Below are 16,617 nucleotides of genomic sequence, written 5' to 3' on the forward strand. Positions count from 1 at the left end.
AGGCAACACAAAGGCAAAAAATTCACCAGATAACACAGCTTTCAGTGGACATCAGTGGTGACCAAAAAGTACTATTTTTACATTGAAAATAGCAAACTTTTCTGACAACTTATCCAGATGGGGTTTTGAATACATTTCTGCATCATCACTTCAATGTTAAGTATTAGACAGACTCCATGTGATGGAGGTAGAGGAAGCCAGGACTGGTGTGAACCTCCAGGGTATAAACTCTCACATATATAATAATGAGGCTGTTTCCAGTGGCATTTCATTTTGTCATTCATGACAGCAACATATGAAAATGCTCCTGTCCATTTTGCTACTGTAGTCCTGCGGGTCTTCAGTCTCTTATTTCATGCGAACACAATCACTTTCTTGTCCCTTTATTACACACCATTTCATGTGGATTCCAGGTGGATGCTGTATGGAAGAATCAAATGTATTTCTCTTATCATTAGCAACATTTATGGGGGAATTTTATAAGCGCATTGCATAGTTTAACTTCCCTCTCATAGATCATGATGAGAACAGAATGAGGCCAAAATGAGTCCTTTACAAAATTTGTTATCTAATTTAGTACACATTTGACACTTTCTCCACGTAAGCATTAACTCACAAAGTTGTTAAACATCAGAATGAAATGACAATTTTCAAATATACCTGTATAAAAACATCCAGGAGAAAGGATTCAGAGAAATGTTGGAAATATTCTCACTCCACTGTTTTAAATTATTTTCCTGGATATTTATTAGAAAGCAAAAACATATGTATATGCAAAAATAGCACCAGAGGGAAAAAATCAAATAAAGTCATGTTCCTTCCTGTATTCTGAGTATCAGTTCACAATTTCTGCATTTTGATTGATATTGATTACCCAGATGGAAAATATTAGCTATCCAGTCTCCTCAGAGGTGCCATATCTGGTAAATTTACTTTCACAGGCTCCTGAACTCCAATGTGGGATTTCGTGAGTGGCCTAATGATTCATTCCCGAAAAATGTTACCTTCATCAATTTTGGACTTGGTTTCATTGGTGGTTTTTGGAAGGAGCATGGCTCTGCAGTCTAGTGGAAACAGTGCCTCACATAATTAAATTATATTTTTTTTGTAGACAGAAAAGGGAGTACTTTACACCTATGACAGTGTTGCTCCAAAGGGGTAGAAAAAACCAGTTTCTTCCTTTAGGTCCTAAAGGTTGGTGGTCGGTTTCTTTTTTCTGTCATTCTTCTTCTGAAAAGGCCCTGCCTATACAGGACTTAATTTACTGGTTTGAAATGGTTCTTTTCCAGTGAGGATGGATGGTTTTAGCTTTCTTTGAACAGAAGATGACCCTTGTAAGCATGGGTTTTGTGTCATCAAATTAATTTAAAATATTCAGGGTCTACATACCAAGTTTCATAGAGATAACTACTCCAATATAGGCTAGCAAGTAATTTCTTGCAGCTATTAGAGCTACTCAGCAAGAACGATTTACCTTACCAATAGATCCATAGGTATTTTATTTTCTCTCTCTATTTTTTAGAAACTAAGGTGTGAACTTCAGGAGACAAAGTCTAGTTTGGACTGTATCTAAAAATAAATCTCTAGTCACTATGGTCTTTGGAAAGAGTAGCTATCAAATACTTTCATACCAACAGTATCAACTGTGGTGCTGGAAAAGATCTCAGAAGGTAGCATGGCTTGACTCAAAACATTCCCTCTCCAGCACTCTTCTAATGCAGGTTATCATACACATGGCCACAAGAACTATCCTAAGAATCCTAACTTCTGGAATATTTACCTGCTTGGTGATAAAAACGCATACATCACCAGTAATGTTTCCCTGTACTTGCTGTTCTAAAATCAGAATTCTGTTAGGTTAAAAAAAAAAAAAAATAATAAAAAATTAAAGTAAGAACACCCTCCCCCATTCCCCCCCCCTTTTAATTGAATATAATTGAATAATGTCTCTGCTACTTATCTAAATTCATCATATTTTCGAGAACTAACATTCCATGTATCTTGTTTGGGACTTTCTAACTGCAAATATTTATGTCCCGTTTCACCCAGTATCTTGGTAATCCTGTTCCTGTTCTGGGTAAACATGCCTTCCTACAGCAAAGACTGAGGGCAAAGATGTATAAATAATACTTGTAACCCTCTTCAAGACTTCAAAACATTCTAAACATATTAACTGAAGTTTTATATCACCTTCATCAGATAACAGTATTGATATCCTTAAAAAGGGGCATTCTGAGTCCGAGTCTCTTGCTTTCATATGGAAAGTGTACTCAGTAATACAGGACAAACTTACATATTCCTATCCCTGTACTTTATTCACAGGTCAATATTTTGGTCACTCATCTGTTTAGGTATAACTGCCATTTTGATCCCATTGCTAACCCTCCTCCAATCTTCCCAATAGGCAGTGCTCCCACTTCAGAATGATCTCAACAGTTGTCTCAGTAAACGTATCATGAAACATGCTGCTGCATCTTCCCTAACAGTCCCCTAACAAGCAACAGGCCTTAGAAGCTCACCACCACACTGGCTCTCCCTAGGGCAAGCTGATGCACAGTCAGTCAGTAACCTCGTACTTTGTAGTAAGACCTCTTACATTCATTTCTTAGAGTAACAGGAGGCTGCCTGGCCTGCTTGCCTCTGCCCTGCTGGACTCCTTGCAATGCCAATAGTTTCTATTCATTGCCAATTATCTGAAGACCCCAGATTTGTAAAGAGAAGAAATTACCCCCACTGTCTACAGTATATTATAAACAATATACCATTCTTTACTTGGTGCTTACTTCAGGAACCAAAGTACCTGTTTTATTGTATCTCAGTGACCTGAGCATGGTAAAAAAAAAAATTGTCATAAGCTAGAATCAGGATGCTTTCAACTAAAGCTACATCATTATGGAAAACACGTTATCTCAGTCTCTTAAAACAAATGAACACTGAAAGGAGTCCAGTATCACCAATGATGACCTTTTACTACTCTTTCACTATACAAATAGCACAAAGACCAAATTCACAGGAAACCATTACCCAGCATTACACCTTTAGACTGGAATGTGTATTTTTCTAGATTTTTTTTTTTAAAGACAATATAGAAAGACTTACAACTTAGAAAAAGACTTACAACTTAGAAAAACCCAATCAAAACAGATGAAAACCTTTTACCTTCATCTAATCATCTGCAAGTGAAGTTAAGGGTTAGGTGTTTCAAACAGTAGTATGTAACAAAAAACATTCTTAAAACACAGACAACATCATAATAAAGGCATAAAATACTCACATATGCAACATTTGCATCTAATACAACCAACAGGAGTTTTTAGGTATGTCAGAAGTTGATATATGAAGACTTGATTTGTATCCAGGGATTGTGTACACAAGCAGGAAGGTGATGGCACTCCAGCAGAAGCCAAAGCCTAGGCTCCACTTTCCTGACCCAGCTTGCCTTTCGCTTTTCTTGCCTTGCTTCCTTGCCTGAAGGCAAAGTCTCTACATGAATATATCAGGACCAGATACAAAAGAGGAGTACTTGAAGTTAGACATTGTGATTTGGAGTTTGAAATGAAGTTTAGATATTACCAAGGTAGGCATGAAATTTGAAAGGATTTTTGTACAGCCAAGTTATATTATTAAACAAGGAAGACTGTTGGGTTGGTTTAAGTAAATAAACATAAAATAAGTAAATCTCTAGAGCCACTAGTCAGGCAAAATTAGATTCCAGTGCAAGTTTTACCGAAAAATATGACATTGTTTCAGCACAACAGAAGTTACCTTGTTCATAGCAATAATAACATTCTGCTTCAAAAGAACCACAGCAACCCAAAAAATAGGAAAATCAGTTTGAAATCACACATTTTAAACCCACATACATTCCAAGACAATTTGTTGAAATTACAATACTCATTATAATTAGCATTTTCATCGAGGCAATCAATGCAACAAAAAAAAAGTATAAAGCTTTCTCAGTAAGAATATGAACGACCTGACCAGTCACGAACACCCAGCTCCTTCATTTTCCTTGCACATAAATAAGGATATTCCACAATTGCACAGAAGTCACTACTCAGTCCCTTGGGGACCAAGGGAGGAAGGATGGTCTTGCACAATTTTTTGGCAGGAGGAAGCATTTCAAAACTCCTCTATTTCCACTACTTCAAGCCTTGACTCCCATCTTCTTAAACCATACAGTAGAAAACTGGTATCATTGCTGGGACCAGAAGAGCAGATGCAACTGGCATTCTTAAGATGTATTTTTGTAACTCTAGTAGTGTTAGGATTTGGAAAGATATTTCAAGTCAAGCCAAGCCATGGAATGACAAAGCCCCAAGCCAGAAGCCTGGCTTCCTGGGGCAGGAGCAATTCTGCACCCCCAGGAATAGGAAGCACTTCAGATAACATCAGCTGGGTGAGGAAAGAACATGAAAGTTTGAGAAGAAAAATTTGAAAAAGAACTTTACTAGCAATTATTTTCTTCATATGTACACACACAGTTTGGAAAAAAAAAAGAAAAAAAAAGAAGAAATTCAGACTTCTCTTTAAGAATCCTTAGATTTAAATATATATATATTTATTAAAAAGAGACATTGACTCTACGGCCAAGACATCATGCGTCTCAGAACAGGTTTTTACAGCCATGTTATAAAAACCCCTTAGCAAAGAAGTTAAGCACTAGACTTCAAACACATGTACTCCAAGAATGACACTGGTGTGGAGGATCTTGTTTTACATCCATTTATTTTTGTCCCTCAGCAATTATAGCATAGTTTCAATACATTTCTAAAGCTATAGAGAAATACCAGGGCAACTAGAGTACATACAAGCCAAAGTTAAAATGGTAGACAGCTGAATTAAAAAAAAAAACCACTAAAAAAAAAAACCAAAAAACAAACAAAAAAACCCCAAACAAACAACGACAGAAAAAAAACCCCAAACCAAAACAAAAAGAAGTATGCATTCAGCAGGAAATCTACTATACTTCATTCAGTTTAGGCTTTGTTCTTTAGGGAACAAGGTGCTAACGTGCCATTTTCTCATAAAATGAATCATAATTGCTTCCAAAGAGTTTCTGCTGAAAATGTAGGTGGAAGCAAATAAGTGTAACACTAAACTTTCTCCTATAAACTTAGAAGCAACACTTTCTTGAATCAATTTCCACCCTCCAAACACCACTGCTGCTTTTCTTATATGAACTCACTGTTTTATTAAGGCATAATATGCCCTGAGCAATATGCTGGAAATTAGCCAAAAAGCCTAACAATTAATAAGCAAGCACCAAGTGATTTTTTTATAGACAAATTTGGAAATCTGTTTTGAAACTCACCTGTACTTGGGAGTAGCACTTGAGGAAAAAAAGAAAATATTGCTTTTAATTACTTTGAGCAGAATGGCAGTGTTAATTTCCCTTTTCTCTTTCCAGGCTGTTTTCAAGCTAATAGTCTAGGTACCAAAGTAGGACCAGCATACTAAGATATAAGTGGGACATCTGTTCTAGAGCTTAATTTTTAAGCAACTCGGCATAAAAATTTCATTGCCCCACCCTAAGCAATTCAAATTAAATCTTATTTTCCTCAAGAGGCAAGACTCTCATATGCTGGATACCTCTGGTCTTAAAAGCAAGATGGACCCTGGACAGGAGAAACACATACTGTACATGCTCAGATTGCCTTCCACTCTTCTTTTTAAAGCCAGAAAAGCCTACAAATTACCTGGTGCACTGCACAGTTTCTCTGTAAGATGCACAGTATTAGAGAGTCCAGGATTCAGGAAGTTTTCAAAGCTAGTGCTAACAGCACACACGACTTTCTACAAATTTAGGCAACACTGGCTAGTCCCTTTAAGCTACCAGAGTATCCATAAAAGAAAGACAACCAAATTATACATTTTATTCACATTTATTTTTCGCTTTTAGTGTGCTCACAGAAAATTAGAACACCTTAAGCAGGAGTTTAATAGCAATTTTTGTAAGCAAAGTTACATTCCATCTCTAAGTCAAATTGGTCAAAGCTTCTCCAGTATTTACAAAAACATGATAGACAAGATGCTACACAAAAAAAAACATTGCATCTGAAGAGTTTTCCTTTATTTTCAAAGACAACTGGAAAAGAAAGCATTGTCTGCTGTAATCAAAAACATACCACAGTATAAACAGTAACCATTCCACTTATCACAGCTTGGTTGAGTTTAAAATTTGTGTTTAAAAGGTCCAAGATGACTGCAGTTTTACAAAAATGGGCAGGGTGGAAAGAGTTGCAAACTTCATGTGCTTCTGGATATCAAGATTTGTTTTTTTATACAATAGTCACAGTTAAAAACACCCTGCTGGTAATACATAATTACACTTTATTAAGGTCATAAACCAGCAATAAACAATAAAGCCTATACAACTTGTATTTCTACTTAATCACTGACTGATACAGCTAACATGAGATAAGTGAAAAGTTCCTATGGTTTAAATGAATTCCTAAGACTATGATCTCTTTATCTGGGTATTGATTTTTATTTTTTATTTTTTTTCCTTTTTCCTTTCCTTCTTAATCAAGACTTGTAGTGTTGTAAACCTTATAGAACATCTGCCTCACAAAATACATCGTAATAACTTTCTTTTAAAAAAAAGACTAACCCCTTACATCATTTCTGACGGGGCGTGCTCCCGGCAAGGGCTGCGCGCCCCGGGTTCCCCACTGCGGCCCCTGTCACTTCATTTGATATCCCTTATTGACCCACCCATCTCCTTCATATATGGGCATGTCCATAGACCGATCGGCAAAAGTTTTATAATATGAAGAGAGCTGCAAAGCATGAAATTAAAAAAAAAAAAAAACCAACAAAAACAACAAACAAACAAACAAAAAAAATTAAAAAAAAAAAATAAAAGAAAAAACCCGAACCAACCAAAACAAAATGTTAATACTGATGAAAAAAAAAACCCAAAAACCCCAAAATATAGAGGGTGGGAGAGGAGGGCGGAGGGGGGCCCCCCTCCGCCCGTTGGAATGGCGGCAACACACAACGATTTGAGATGGGAGCTGCGGGGGGAGAGAAAAAAAAGAAACGAGACATCTTTTAAATCAATCCCTGGTTGTAGACAAGTTCTCCGAGACCAGTACCTGGCACCACTCCAACAAACAAACAGGGGGGAAGAAAAGTCCGTCGGCGAGGGGCGGCGGCGGCGCTTACTACTCCGCCGACTCGGCGGCGGGTCCCTCGGGACTGCTCTCGGCGGGGGGCTCCTGCCGCGCCGGCTCCTCCGCGGGGGCCGCCTCCTGCTCGCCGCTGCCCGCCTCGCTCGTGGCGGCGCCGGCGCCCGCCGCCTCCTCCGCCGCCTTCGCCTTCCCCTCCGCTGCCTGCTGCGGCTGCTGCGGCTGCTGCTGCTCCTCCGCCGCCGCCGCCGGGGCCTCTTCTCCCGCCGCCTTCTCGGGGGCGACCTCGTCCGATTTGGCCTCCTGCGAGTCCCCCGCCTCCTCCTTCGCCGGCTCGGCGCTGCCGGCCGCGCACGGCTCCTCGGCGGCCGCCTTGCCCTCCTCGCTGCCCGCCGCCTCGGGGGCCGCCGCCTCCTCCTTCCCGCCTTCCGCGGCGGCGGCGGCGCCCTCGCCCTCGCCCCCCTCGCCGGCCTCCTTCTTGTTCTTCTTGAAGGAGAAGCCGCTGAGCTTAAAGGACTTCTTGAAGGAAAAGCGCTTCTTTTTTTTTTTCGGGGTCTCGCTGCTGGACGAGGGGGTCGCGCCCTCCTCAGTCTTGGGGGAGGACTCGCCCTCCGCCGGAGAGGCCGGCTCGGTGCTCTCCGCCTCTCCCGCCTCCTTCTCGGAGGCGGGCTCCGACGAGGCCGCCTCCTCCTTGCCCGTCTCCTCGGCGGGCGCGCTGCCGTTCGCCTGCACCTCCTCCTTGCCCGCCTCCGCCGCTGCGGGGGAGGCGTCGCCGTTCACCTTCAAGTGGCCGTTCTCCTGCAAGACAGCGACCAGCGTTACCCACGGTGACCGGAGGGTGTGTGTGGGGGGCGGGACGCGCCCTCCCCGCCCGCCGGCCTCGCCTCTCCCGATTCCCGCTCCCGCGGTTCGAACGCCGCGCCCTCCGCCGGGCCGGGCCGGGCCGGGCCGGGCGCCCCCGGCGGCGGGCGGGACGCGCGGCGGCCGCCAGAGGGCGCCGCGGTTCTACGGAGCGGCGGCGGCGCCGCGCACCCGCCCCCGGCGCGCCCCGTCCAGCCGCGGCGCCGGCGCGGGGTGGGGAAGGCGAACAAAGCTCGCCGGGCCCGGCCCCGGCCCCCCGCCCGCCGCGGCCCCTCCGCACCCGAGCGGTGTGGCGAAGCGCCCCCGCCCCCCGTCCCCCCCCCCTCTCACGCCGCATTTGCATCTCTCAGGCGCCCGGAGCGCGGCTGGCTGCCCCGGGCGGCAGCTGCGGGGGCGGCGGGGGGTGGCTGCCCGCAACGCTGCCGCTGCTGCGCGGGGCAGCGGGGGCACGGCCAGCCCGGCTCACGCGTGGGGAAGGGGCGGTGGGTGACAGAAAGCCGTGCCCCGAGGCTGCCAAGCCACTGGCGGAGCTGCCACAGACGGGGCAGGCGGCGCAGCCCCCGGCCCCCAGTCCTGCCCGAGGGGACTGCCTGCGGAGCCCCCCGTCCGGCGGGTCCGGCCCCCGCTACTACACAGCCATCCTGCTCCACCACGATAAGCGTTTCGCGCGGGTCACCGAGCGTCTTCGGGAGCAGGTTAAGCGGGCAGAAAAGCCAAGCCAAGGTGTAAGATCCTTCCGTTTACGAGCCATTGGGACACTCCACCATAATACACGAGGGATTTAAAAAGAAAAAAAAAAAAAGAGAAAGAACCATGCCCCCTGCCCCCGCCCCCCGCAGGAAAGATAAAGGAACGAATCATTCAAAGCCAAGCCCGTTTAACCAAAATAAAGAAATTATTCCTTTGCCTCGAGTTGCAAAGATAAAAGGATCGACCGTATTCTCCATTGAATGTGCCACTGGGGCATCAAAGGAAGAAGAATCAAACAGGATGCGAAAGAGAGTCCGTCGAAGTTGGCTTAAAAAAAGGAGTAGATTTAATATTTTTTTTAATTTGTTTGTTTGTTTGTTTTTTACCTGTCCATTCGCCTTGGATGGAGATGCAGCCACTGCTTCCCCAGGTTTCTCGGCGGAGGCTTCGCCCTTTGCAGCGGTCTTGGAGAACTGGGCACCCATGCTGTCTTATTCAACAAAGAAACTCAACAGATCCAAAAGGAGGGGAAACAAAGAGCGTTGGGTTGGTATAAATACTGGGCGACCAGCAGCAGCAGCAACACACACACACACCAGAGGGGAAAAAAAAAGAGAAGAGAGAACAGAACCGATTATAATGCACTCCTTTTAAAAAATTTAAAGTTGAAGAGATCAAAAAGCAGCAGCACAGGAGGGAGGGGAAAAAAAGGGAGGAAAAAGTCGAGCAAAAAAAAAAAAAAAGGAGCCCAAGTTTAGTAAAAAAGAAGTAATAAAAAATCCCAGATTTGTAGCCGTACTGTAGACAAGGAGAAAATGGAGAAATCTCCCTGGTTGCTAATAAGATGCGGAGTCCAACGCCCAAGTGCACAGATGAATGGGCTTCCCGAGCGGTGACGGCAGCGCTCCGCCCGCCGCCGGCCAATCGCGGCCGGCGCGCACAAAGGGGGGCGGGGCCCGCCCGCCCGGCGAACAATGGAGCCGCGATGGCAGCGGTTTGAAATCGGCCCCCGGCCGATAATGAATGTGCCGCTCCGCTCCGCCGCGGCGCGGGCGGGCGCGCCGGGACCCGCGCCGGGCCGCGAACAAAACACGCCGAAAGAGCGGGGCGGGCGGGCAGGGACAATGGTGCGAGGGGCGTGCGGGTGAGTGCGAGTGCGAGTGTGAGTGAGAGCGTCCCGGCCCCGCCGCACGCCCCCGCCCGCTGCCGCCGTGAGAGAGCAACAGATAGTGTGTGCGAGCCCCGGGCGGGGGAGAGGGAAGGAGGGGATTTGCTGCTTGCTTTTTTTTTTTTTTTTACCCCCTTTGGGGTTTTTTTATTCTTTTCTTCCCTGGGTTTAATTGGTCGCGATTGTTAAATCGCCCCCAATTTGGAAGGTATTCGAACCACGTAGATCGGATTTCATCGAACGAGATCACGAGTCGAAATTAGTAGGTCTGTAGGCCAGATGTTTCAAACGCTAAAGCAGCGGCGGCAGGAGCCGCTGCCGGAGCAGAAACGGACCCCTCCCCCATAGCGATATTGGCTTGGAATAAAATATTTTGTGATTAGCCTACGGCTCTAATTAAATTCTGCTGTCTGATTATTCCTGATTTGTGTTTTTAAAGTATTTTCTGAGGCGGTGACCCACTTTACGATTACATTTCCATGCACTGAAGTAGTGGGCGAAGGACGTTATCAGGGAAAGATTCGCGCTTTCCCAAACCCCAGCCCCGAGCGTCTATTTACGTTGAATTTAAACCCTCGAATAAGATGCAACCCGAAACGCGATGCACGCGAATTAACGGTGATCTGGAGCGCTTAGCAGCGCTGGGGTGGGTGAAATATCACGGACCCCACTGATTTTCTTTCTCAGGGGAGGGGGCAGTGTGTGCGGGGAGCGGGGCGGTTCCCTCCCTCCGCGCTGTGATGCGGGGAAGGCTGGCCCAGAGCCCCCCCCTCCGACCCCCTCCCCCGTTTCCTCGACACCCCCATCCCCTTTTAAGGAGTAGAAACGAGCGTCAGAACGATCGTTTCCCTAAATCGGGTAATATCCTCCGAACGCGTCTTGTTTATAAACAAGGATGTTAAAATGATTCCGATAATGAAGGGCTGCGAAGCGGGGAGGCTCGGCTCAGCCTCCCACCTCCCTCTCCCCGCGGATTACCGGGGCTGGCGGGACCGGTGGGCTTCGTGCAGGCGCCGAGAGCCGCCTCTCGGTAATCCCAGCGAGGGCAGCCGGCTGCTTTCAGCCGCTCAAGGGAATATTTCGTGTCCTGGGGGCAAAAAGGGGCATATGGTTGGTGTTTTTTATGGGGTGGATGCGAACTCTCCCTCCCACCCGCCGCATTTCACGCACAGCCCCCCCCCCTCCGCCGCCTCTGGCCGCCGCTCCCTTTGTTTCGGCCGCAGCCGCCCGCCCCGCCGAGCCCGGCGCAGCAGCTCCCGCTCCCCCGGGGGGCTGCTCCCCGCACGCCCACCCGCGGCAGCGCTCCCCGCACCGACAGCACCCGCAGCCGCGGAGGGCAGCCGCCGGCCCTGCCGGGGTGAGCGCCCGCGGCAGGGTGGGGGTGCCGGGAGCGCCGCCACCGCGCCCCGGGGCTCCCTCGGCGGGGCCGCGCCGCCGGGCGGTTTCCTTGGCGACGGCCGAGGGGCGGTGGGGCCTCCATGGTGGGATCGGGAGCGGAGTGGGGCGGGGGCGGCCCTGCCCGCCCCAGCGTCAGCTGCGGCTGCACCGCGGCGGTCGCTCCCGGGGGCAACGGTGTCGGGAGCCGCTCTCCGGGGATCCGTGGGCCGCCGCCCCCGCCCCGGCTGTGCGTGGCGGAGCGGTGTGTGCGGCGGCGGGCACCACCGGCAGAAGGGATGGAGCGAGCTGCGGAGGGCTCACCTTGTGGCGTGACGGCAGCGCTACCGTGGGGCACGGACAGCTAGACAGCTCCCTTCCTCGGGATCCTCCTCCGCTGCTCAAGGGGACTCCACGTGTAGTGTTTTCTCTGCTCATTTTAATCTGGATATTTAGCAAATCGTGGTTTTGGTGGTGGTGGTTTTGTTTTTTTTTTTTCTTTTTAGACTGGTTGATTTAACAGATCACTTAAGAAGACCTGCTGGAAGACCACGATAGGACTTCACAATCAGTATTAAAAGGCACCTGTCCATCTTGCATGGGTATGTGCAATTTCACCGACACGGGCATATGCAGTTTTACCGGCACGGTCATGTGCAGTTTTACTTTCCACCGTAGTTATGTCTGAATTTCAGAGTAGTGTCACTTAAAAATTTCACAGAGTGACTGTGGCAGTTTGGACAGCGTGTGCTCTGCGTTATGCTTCTGATATATTTTTCAACCATTTCAATGTTTTACAATCTGAAAAGAAAAAGAGGAAGAAAAAAAGAAAAAGCTTTGACTGATCTTACTCTAGGTGCTTAGTTCCTAGAGTTCTTCTGTAGAGTCTCTGGACAAGAGACTGGAATATATCTGGAATATATGTACATTCCCGCTGTCAGTCCCATTGCAATTAAAACCTGGACAGCTATCTCTAACCCAAACCCTTGAACATGAGATGCAAATGCAAGATTTAACGCCTTGAATGACCTCCTGAGCCCATCGGTTCTGTGTCACACCACACACACCTTTATGGGCCAAGCAAAGAGACAGACTGGAGGGGAGATTCCTCATTCTTAAACTTCTTCTTTACTCAGGTTCCTGATCTTTTCATCTCCTTCCAAGGGAAAGGAGGGAAGAAAGAAAGAAAGGAGAAAAAACAAAATAAAACAATCCCTCATCGGTGTTTTGGTGCAGGACTAATCAGTTATGAATATGAGAATACCGATTTTCTACCTTGCCCTCCACATAAAAAGTTGTTGTGGCATTTCTGTGGCAGGAATGAGGACGTACGAGTGTAAAGTTGCTCATGCATAGGGTGTTGGAGATTTAGTATCTGAAAAAAGTGGTACAATTGTCAAGTGTATTTGTGTTAAGGCTTTTACCACAATAGCTGTGTCAGCAGAAAATCAGACTCCCTCCCTCCCCTTCCCTTCCCCCCCCCCCCACCCCGTGGCATGGGTGGCAATATTTCTAAGAATGTGACAACCATGACTGAGAGACAGCTCAAAAATGAAATGAGAGGAGCCCAAAAATTAAGGCGAAGAAACAGGGCTGGGGACCTGTTCTCAGGGGGGCAGCAGGATTTGTCTTCCCTTTGCAACTCCAAAGGTTAAGGGCCTTGTCACAGCCAATCTCCTGATTTCTAAGAGTGTGTTACATGCCCCAGATGAAGTTGTCTTTTTTCAGTTCTTCCAAAATGTAACTCCTCTCAGCACATTTTGCCTGAGGTATTTTCATCTTCTGCCTTTTGAGAAGGGGAAAGGCTGAGGTGTGGACTGCTTTGTAGTGTGCTGCCCAGAAAATCAGTGTCACGGCTGACTCTGAGTTACTGATGCTTGCCTGGGCCTTCATGGTCATTAATACTGAATCTGTGCCTTGCAGCTACAACTTTAATCAGGCATAAACACAAACCTTCCAGTCAAGCTAGCCAGGTATAAGCATGGTATGTAGCACTTATGTCAACTTTACACTCACTTTCTGTAGGGAGGTTAGAAAAAAAGCTGATAGCTTTTGGCCCAAGAGCAGCTGAGGCAAAGTTGCCCCTGCAAAGTATTTGGCCACATCTAGAACAACAACTGAGCATGGTGCCACGCTATGGGTTATGTGTCTACAGAAATCCTGACCTTACATCCGGTCCTCTGAAGCTGCAATTTACAACCCTGTGAAAGCATGGCTTCACTCCTGCAACCACTGCCCAACCTCTCATCTCACTAATATCCAGCTTTTATTTTTTTTATTTGTTTTTCACATTAATGTAAAACATTAATTTCTATCCATTCCTGAAAGACAGGCACTTTCATTTGACAGTTCAGGAAAAGGAGAAAGCTATTGAGTAGCAGCTCCCTGCCAGTATGGCAGCTGCTCACTGGAGTCCCAGGAAAACACATCGGTGACACTCACAGTTGGCTAAGGTAAAACCACTATCATGAACATGTTTTAACTCCTATTAAAATTCGAAACTTTTAAAAACATGTCCTAACTTGCCACACGTGGCTGGGACACAAATGTATTTTAACACATTTGCTGGCAAATGCACTAAACTGCAACACACCCTGCCAACACTGAGATTTTGAAAACACGTTAATTAAAAGTTTTCACTGACACTTTTTTCTTTTTTTAATGCACCTTTATCCTCGTCCAGACAAGCCTTTAAAGAAAGTGAATCTAAGAGCGGTTTTGGGAGCTGGAATGCTATGTTTACAGAAATCGTGAACCTGTGTATGCTTTCTGGTGTTCCCATTGTGACTCTCTGAGCTCTGAGGATGTGCTGGGAAACCTCCTTGTGTCCTGGGGTGCACAGAGACTTTTCCTCTGTGCAAAGAGGGCAACAAGCAAATGAAAAAATAATAATCAAAGTTTACACCGAGAGATAATGTTCCCTATATGCTCATCGACTTTCTTGGAAGTCCTTTCTTCTCTTGTCCTGGTCCTTATGGAGAAAGAGTGTAACATGCATAGGACAAAAACCATCTTGCTTTCCCAGGAAATATCAAACTGGGACAGTTCTGTTAACAGGAGAACAGGATAATATAAGCTGAATAATGTTAAAAGCGTCAAGTTCTAAAACTAAAGTCAGATTTGTAAAACAGTTGCATCTTTTCCAGTTTCTGAAAAATGATTATTTCATGATGTCTGAATCAGTGCTGAGATTTCTTACTGGCACATCACTTCAGTTTCTTCAAGCTTTACTCCAGTTCGGCGCAATGCTATCAAAAGCTTTTAACCTTTATGTCACTCACAAGCATTACAAGCCCTTTACTAATATTTGCCAAGCTTTTATTAACTGAATACATTCAACAATGTTTGTTAAATAGGATCCAGGCTGTTTGAATGTCCAGTGTACTGGGAAACTGAAAACTTAACAGAGCTTATATATTTTAGAAGTATCATACAGCTGGTTTCTCTCACAGCTGATAAAAAAATATCTCTCAACCAACTAGATAACTGTCCTAGAGTAATGATGCTTGTTACTTCTGGGGAAAAAAAAATGAAAAAAAATTAAAAATCTACAAACTAAAATCAAGAATAAGAAAACAAACAATAAACCCTACTCAACCCAAACAAAAATTCCTTAGATGATATGAAAGGATACACTTCAGTAAAGCCCAAGCCCCTCCCTCAAGAGCAATCACAGCAAGAAACAATCACTAACAGGGAAGGTGTGAGTGTGCCACTAAAAGACTGGTCCACGCTACATGCTGATTGTGCTTTAAAGAACACCATTTCAGCAGCAAAGAAAGGGCATTGAGGCTCCATTACATTAAACGTGGAGTAGACAAAAAAATAGATAGTAGCAGAGAGTTGTAAACACTTTATATCCATCAGTTCTAAGGATAAATACTGTTTCACTGCAGTTTCCAAACAGTTTTACCCGCGCTAAGTCAATGCAGCAGCAGTCCTTTGCTCCCTTCATTCCTGTGCTCTGGCCCTACAGCTCCACTCCCTCCATTATGTGTGCCCTGGCTTTCCTCTGACTTCCTGATAAGCCATTTGGAGAGTTCAACCAGCAGAACACCATTCTCTCTCTCTTCCCCAATACACCTTCTCCTCTCCCCCTCACTTTTTGAGGGGGGAAGGGTCGTTTCCTGCGGCTTTAGCTTCTGTAACTCTTGGTGTGGCCAGACAAGTAGCAGCGACGACAAGCAGATGATAACCTGATCCAGCATGAAGTTTAGCTTCAGTTCCAATGACATTTGCTTCAATGGCACCACTGCCTCACACAATCCCCTCTTTCTGCAACTTGTGCTTGGTTCCATTTTCCCGATCCTCCTTCATTTCTGCTGGGAGGAGTGATCTAAGTAAAAAATGTCTGATGGGCAGGTATTTTTTAGAATGGCATTGACAAATGATGTCTCATCAAGTTTTTGAAAGACCACATGAGCTTTAATGATCAGTACTTCATGTCATGTGGCTACAGCCAGCCTGGCTTTTCTGAATTCCAGCTAGATTTGGAGGGGGCAGGACTTAAATAAGAGTGGAACCATGCACATTTATGCAGAAAAGTGTCACAGGGTGTGAAATGAAACTAAACCCAGCTAAACAGAAATCCATCTAAAATAGGAAATAGGAAGCATTTGAGCTTGCCTCAGAGATTTGGATTCTTGTCATTTAGTTGTTGTGAATTGAAACTGATCTAGGGCTGCATCAAGCAGGGGCTCAGGGTTGTGGAATTAACAGCCTCCACATCAAGTGCCTAGGCTCTCCACAGGGCTCAGGCTACCAGGAGAAAGCCAAGTGCTAGTCTGTAATTTGTCCAGCTGGCAGGTAGAGGCTGGTATGCTGAGTCTGGTTTTATGATTCTGACTGCCTGAAAAAGTACACTACAGCCACAAGGTGCAAAAGGCCAAGCCAGTACAAGTTGTTGTTGTTGTTGTTATACTCAGCTCAGAAGGGCTGTTTGTTTCAGGTAGCTGGAATAAACACTGTGTAGTGCATCCCAGTCAGCTTGGCAGAAATGTATGTGATCTATATTGTCTGGTGTCCTAGTAGGGCACAGGTTTTATATCAGTGGTCACATAATCCCCAACTACACAGAAATAAATCACATTTTGGAAATATGAAGCAGTTGTGCCTGTCTCAGAGACTAGGATTCCTTATATTTGGTTGTAGAGAAGTATATCCCTTTACTTGGAAGCCAGCACTCTGACCTCTTTCCTGCTGTGAGGTGCTTTGAAAGCTTAAGAGTCAGTCCCCTTTCATCCAGCAACTCAGTGGTGGGGCTCAGGAAGCATGGCTTTAATTCCCACGAAAAAAATTTGAATCCCTTCATTTACCTCCCTCTGCTTTTCCCGTGAAGTTCTAGGATGAGGAAATATGAGCACAAATGTTTCCATTTTCTCTTGCTGAAGC

At 45.9% G+C, this 16,617-nt stretch overlaps 1 protein-coding gene across 3 annotated transcripts; it reads right to left on the reverse strand.

Annotated features, from left to right (window-relative positions):
• Positions 1-5,866: 5,866 nt before the first annotated feature.
• Positions 5,867-10,918, reverse strand: MARCKS (myristoylated alanine rich protein kinase C substrate). 3 transcript variants are annotated; one of them, XM_027731275.2, is made up of 3 exons: positions 10,831-10,918; positions 9,071-9,243; positions 5,867-7,931 (listed from the first exon to the last, which is right to left on the reverse strand). In XM_027731275.2, exons 2-3 carry the CDS (start codon positions 9,167-9,169, stop codon positions 7,170-7,172), a joined length of 861 nt encoding a protein of 286 aa, XP_027587076.1. In that variant the 5' UTR covers positions 9,170-9,243; positions 10,831-10,918; the 3' UTR covers positions 5,867-7,169. The 3 variants fall into 3 exon arrangements, with proteins under 3 accessions (XP_027587076.1, XP_027587075.1, XP_039236114.1); XM_027731274.2 differs by lacking the exon at positions 10,831-10,918 and adding an exon at positions 9,484-9,601; XM_039380180.1 differs by lacking the exon at positions 10,831-10,918 and having other exon boundaries at positions 9,071-9,548.
• Between the last annotated feature and the right edge of the window lie 5,699 nt (positions 10,919-16,617).

The sequence above is a fragment of the Pipra filicauda genome, unplaced genomic scaffold (genome assembly GCF_003945595.2).
Source record: "Pipra filicauda isolate LSUMZ 115617 unplaced genomic scaffold, ASM394559v2 scaffold106_size2291244_pilon, whole genome shotgun sequence".
Taxonomy (NCBI): Eukaryota; Metazoa; Chordata; class Aves; order Passeriformes; family Pipridae; genus Pipra; species Pipra filicauda.

What these genes read in the sequence shown, in the direction of transcription:
- MARCKS (XM_027731275.2), bottom strand. Translation starts at nt 9,169, where the DNA reads ATGGGTGCCCAGTTCTCCAAGACCGCTGCAAAGGGCGAAGCCTCCGCC. An exon ending in CATCCAAGGCGAATGGACAG is followed by an intron (nt 7,932 to 9,070) that starts GTAAAAAACAAA and finishes GCTGTCTTGCAG; the next exon opens with GAGAACGGCCACTTGAAGGT.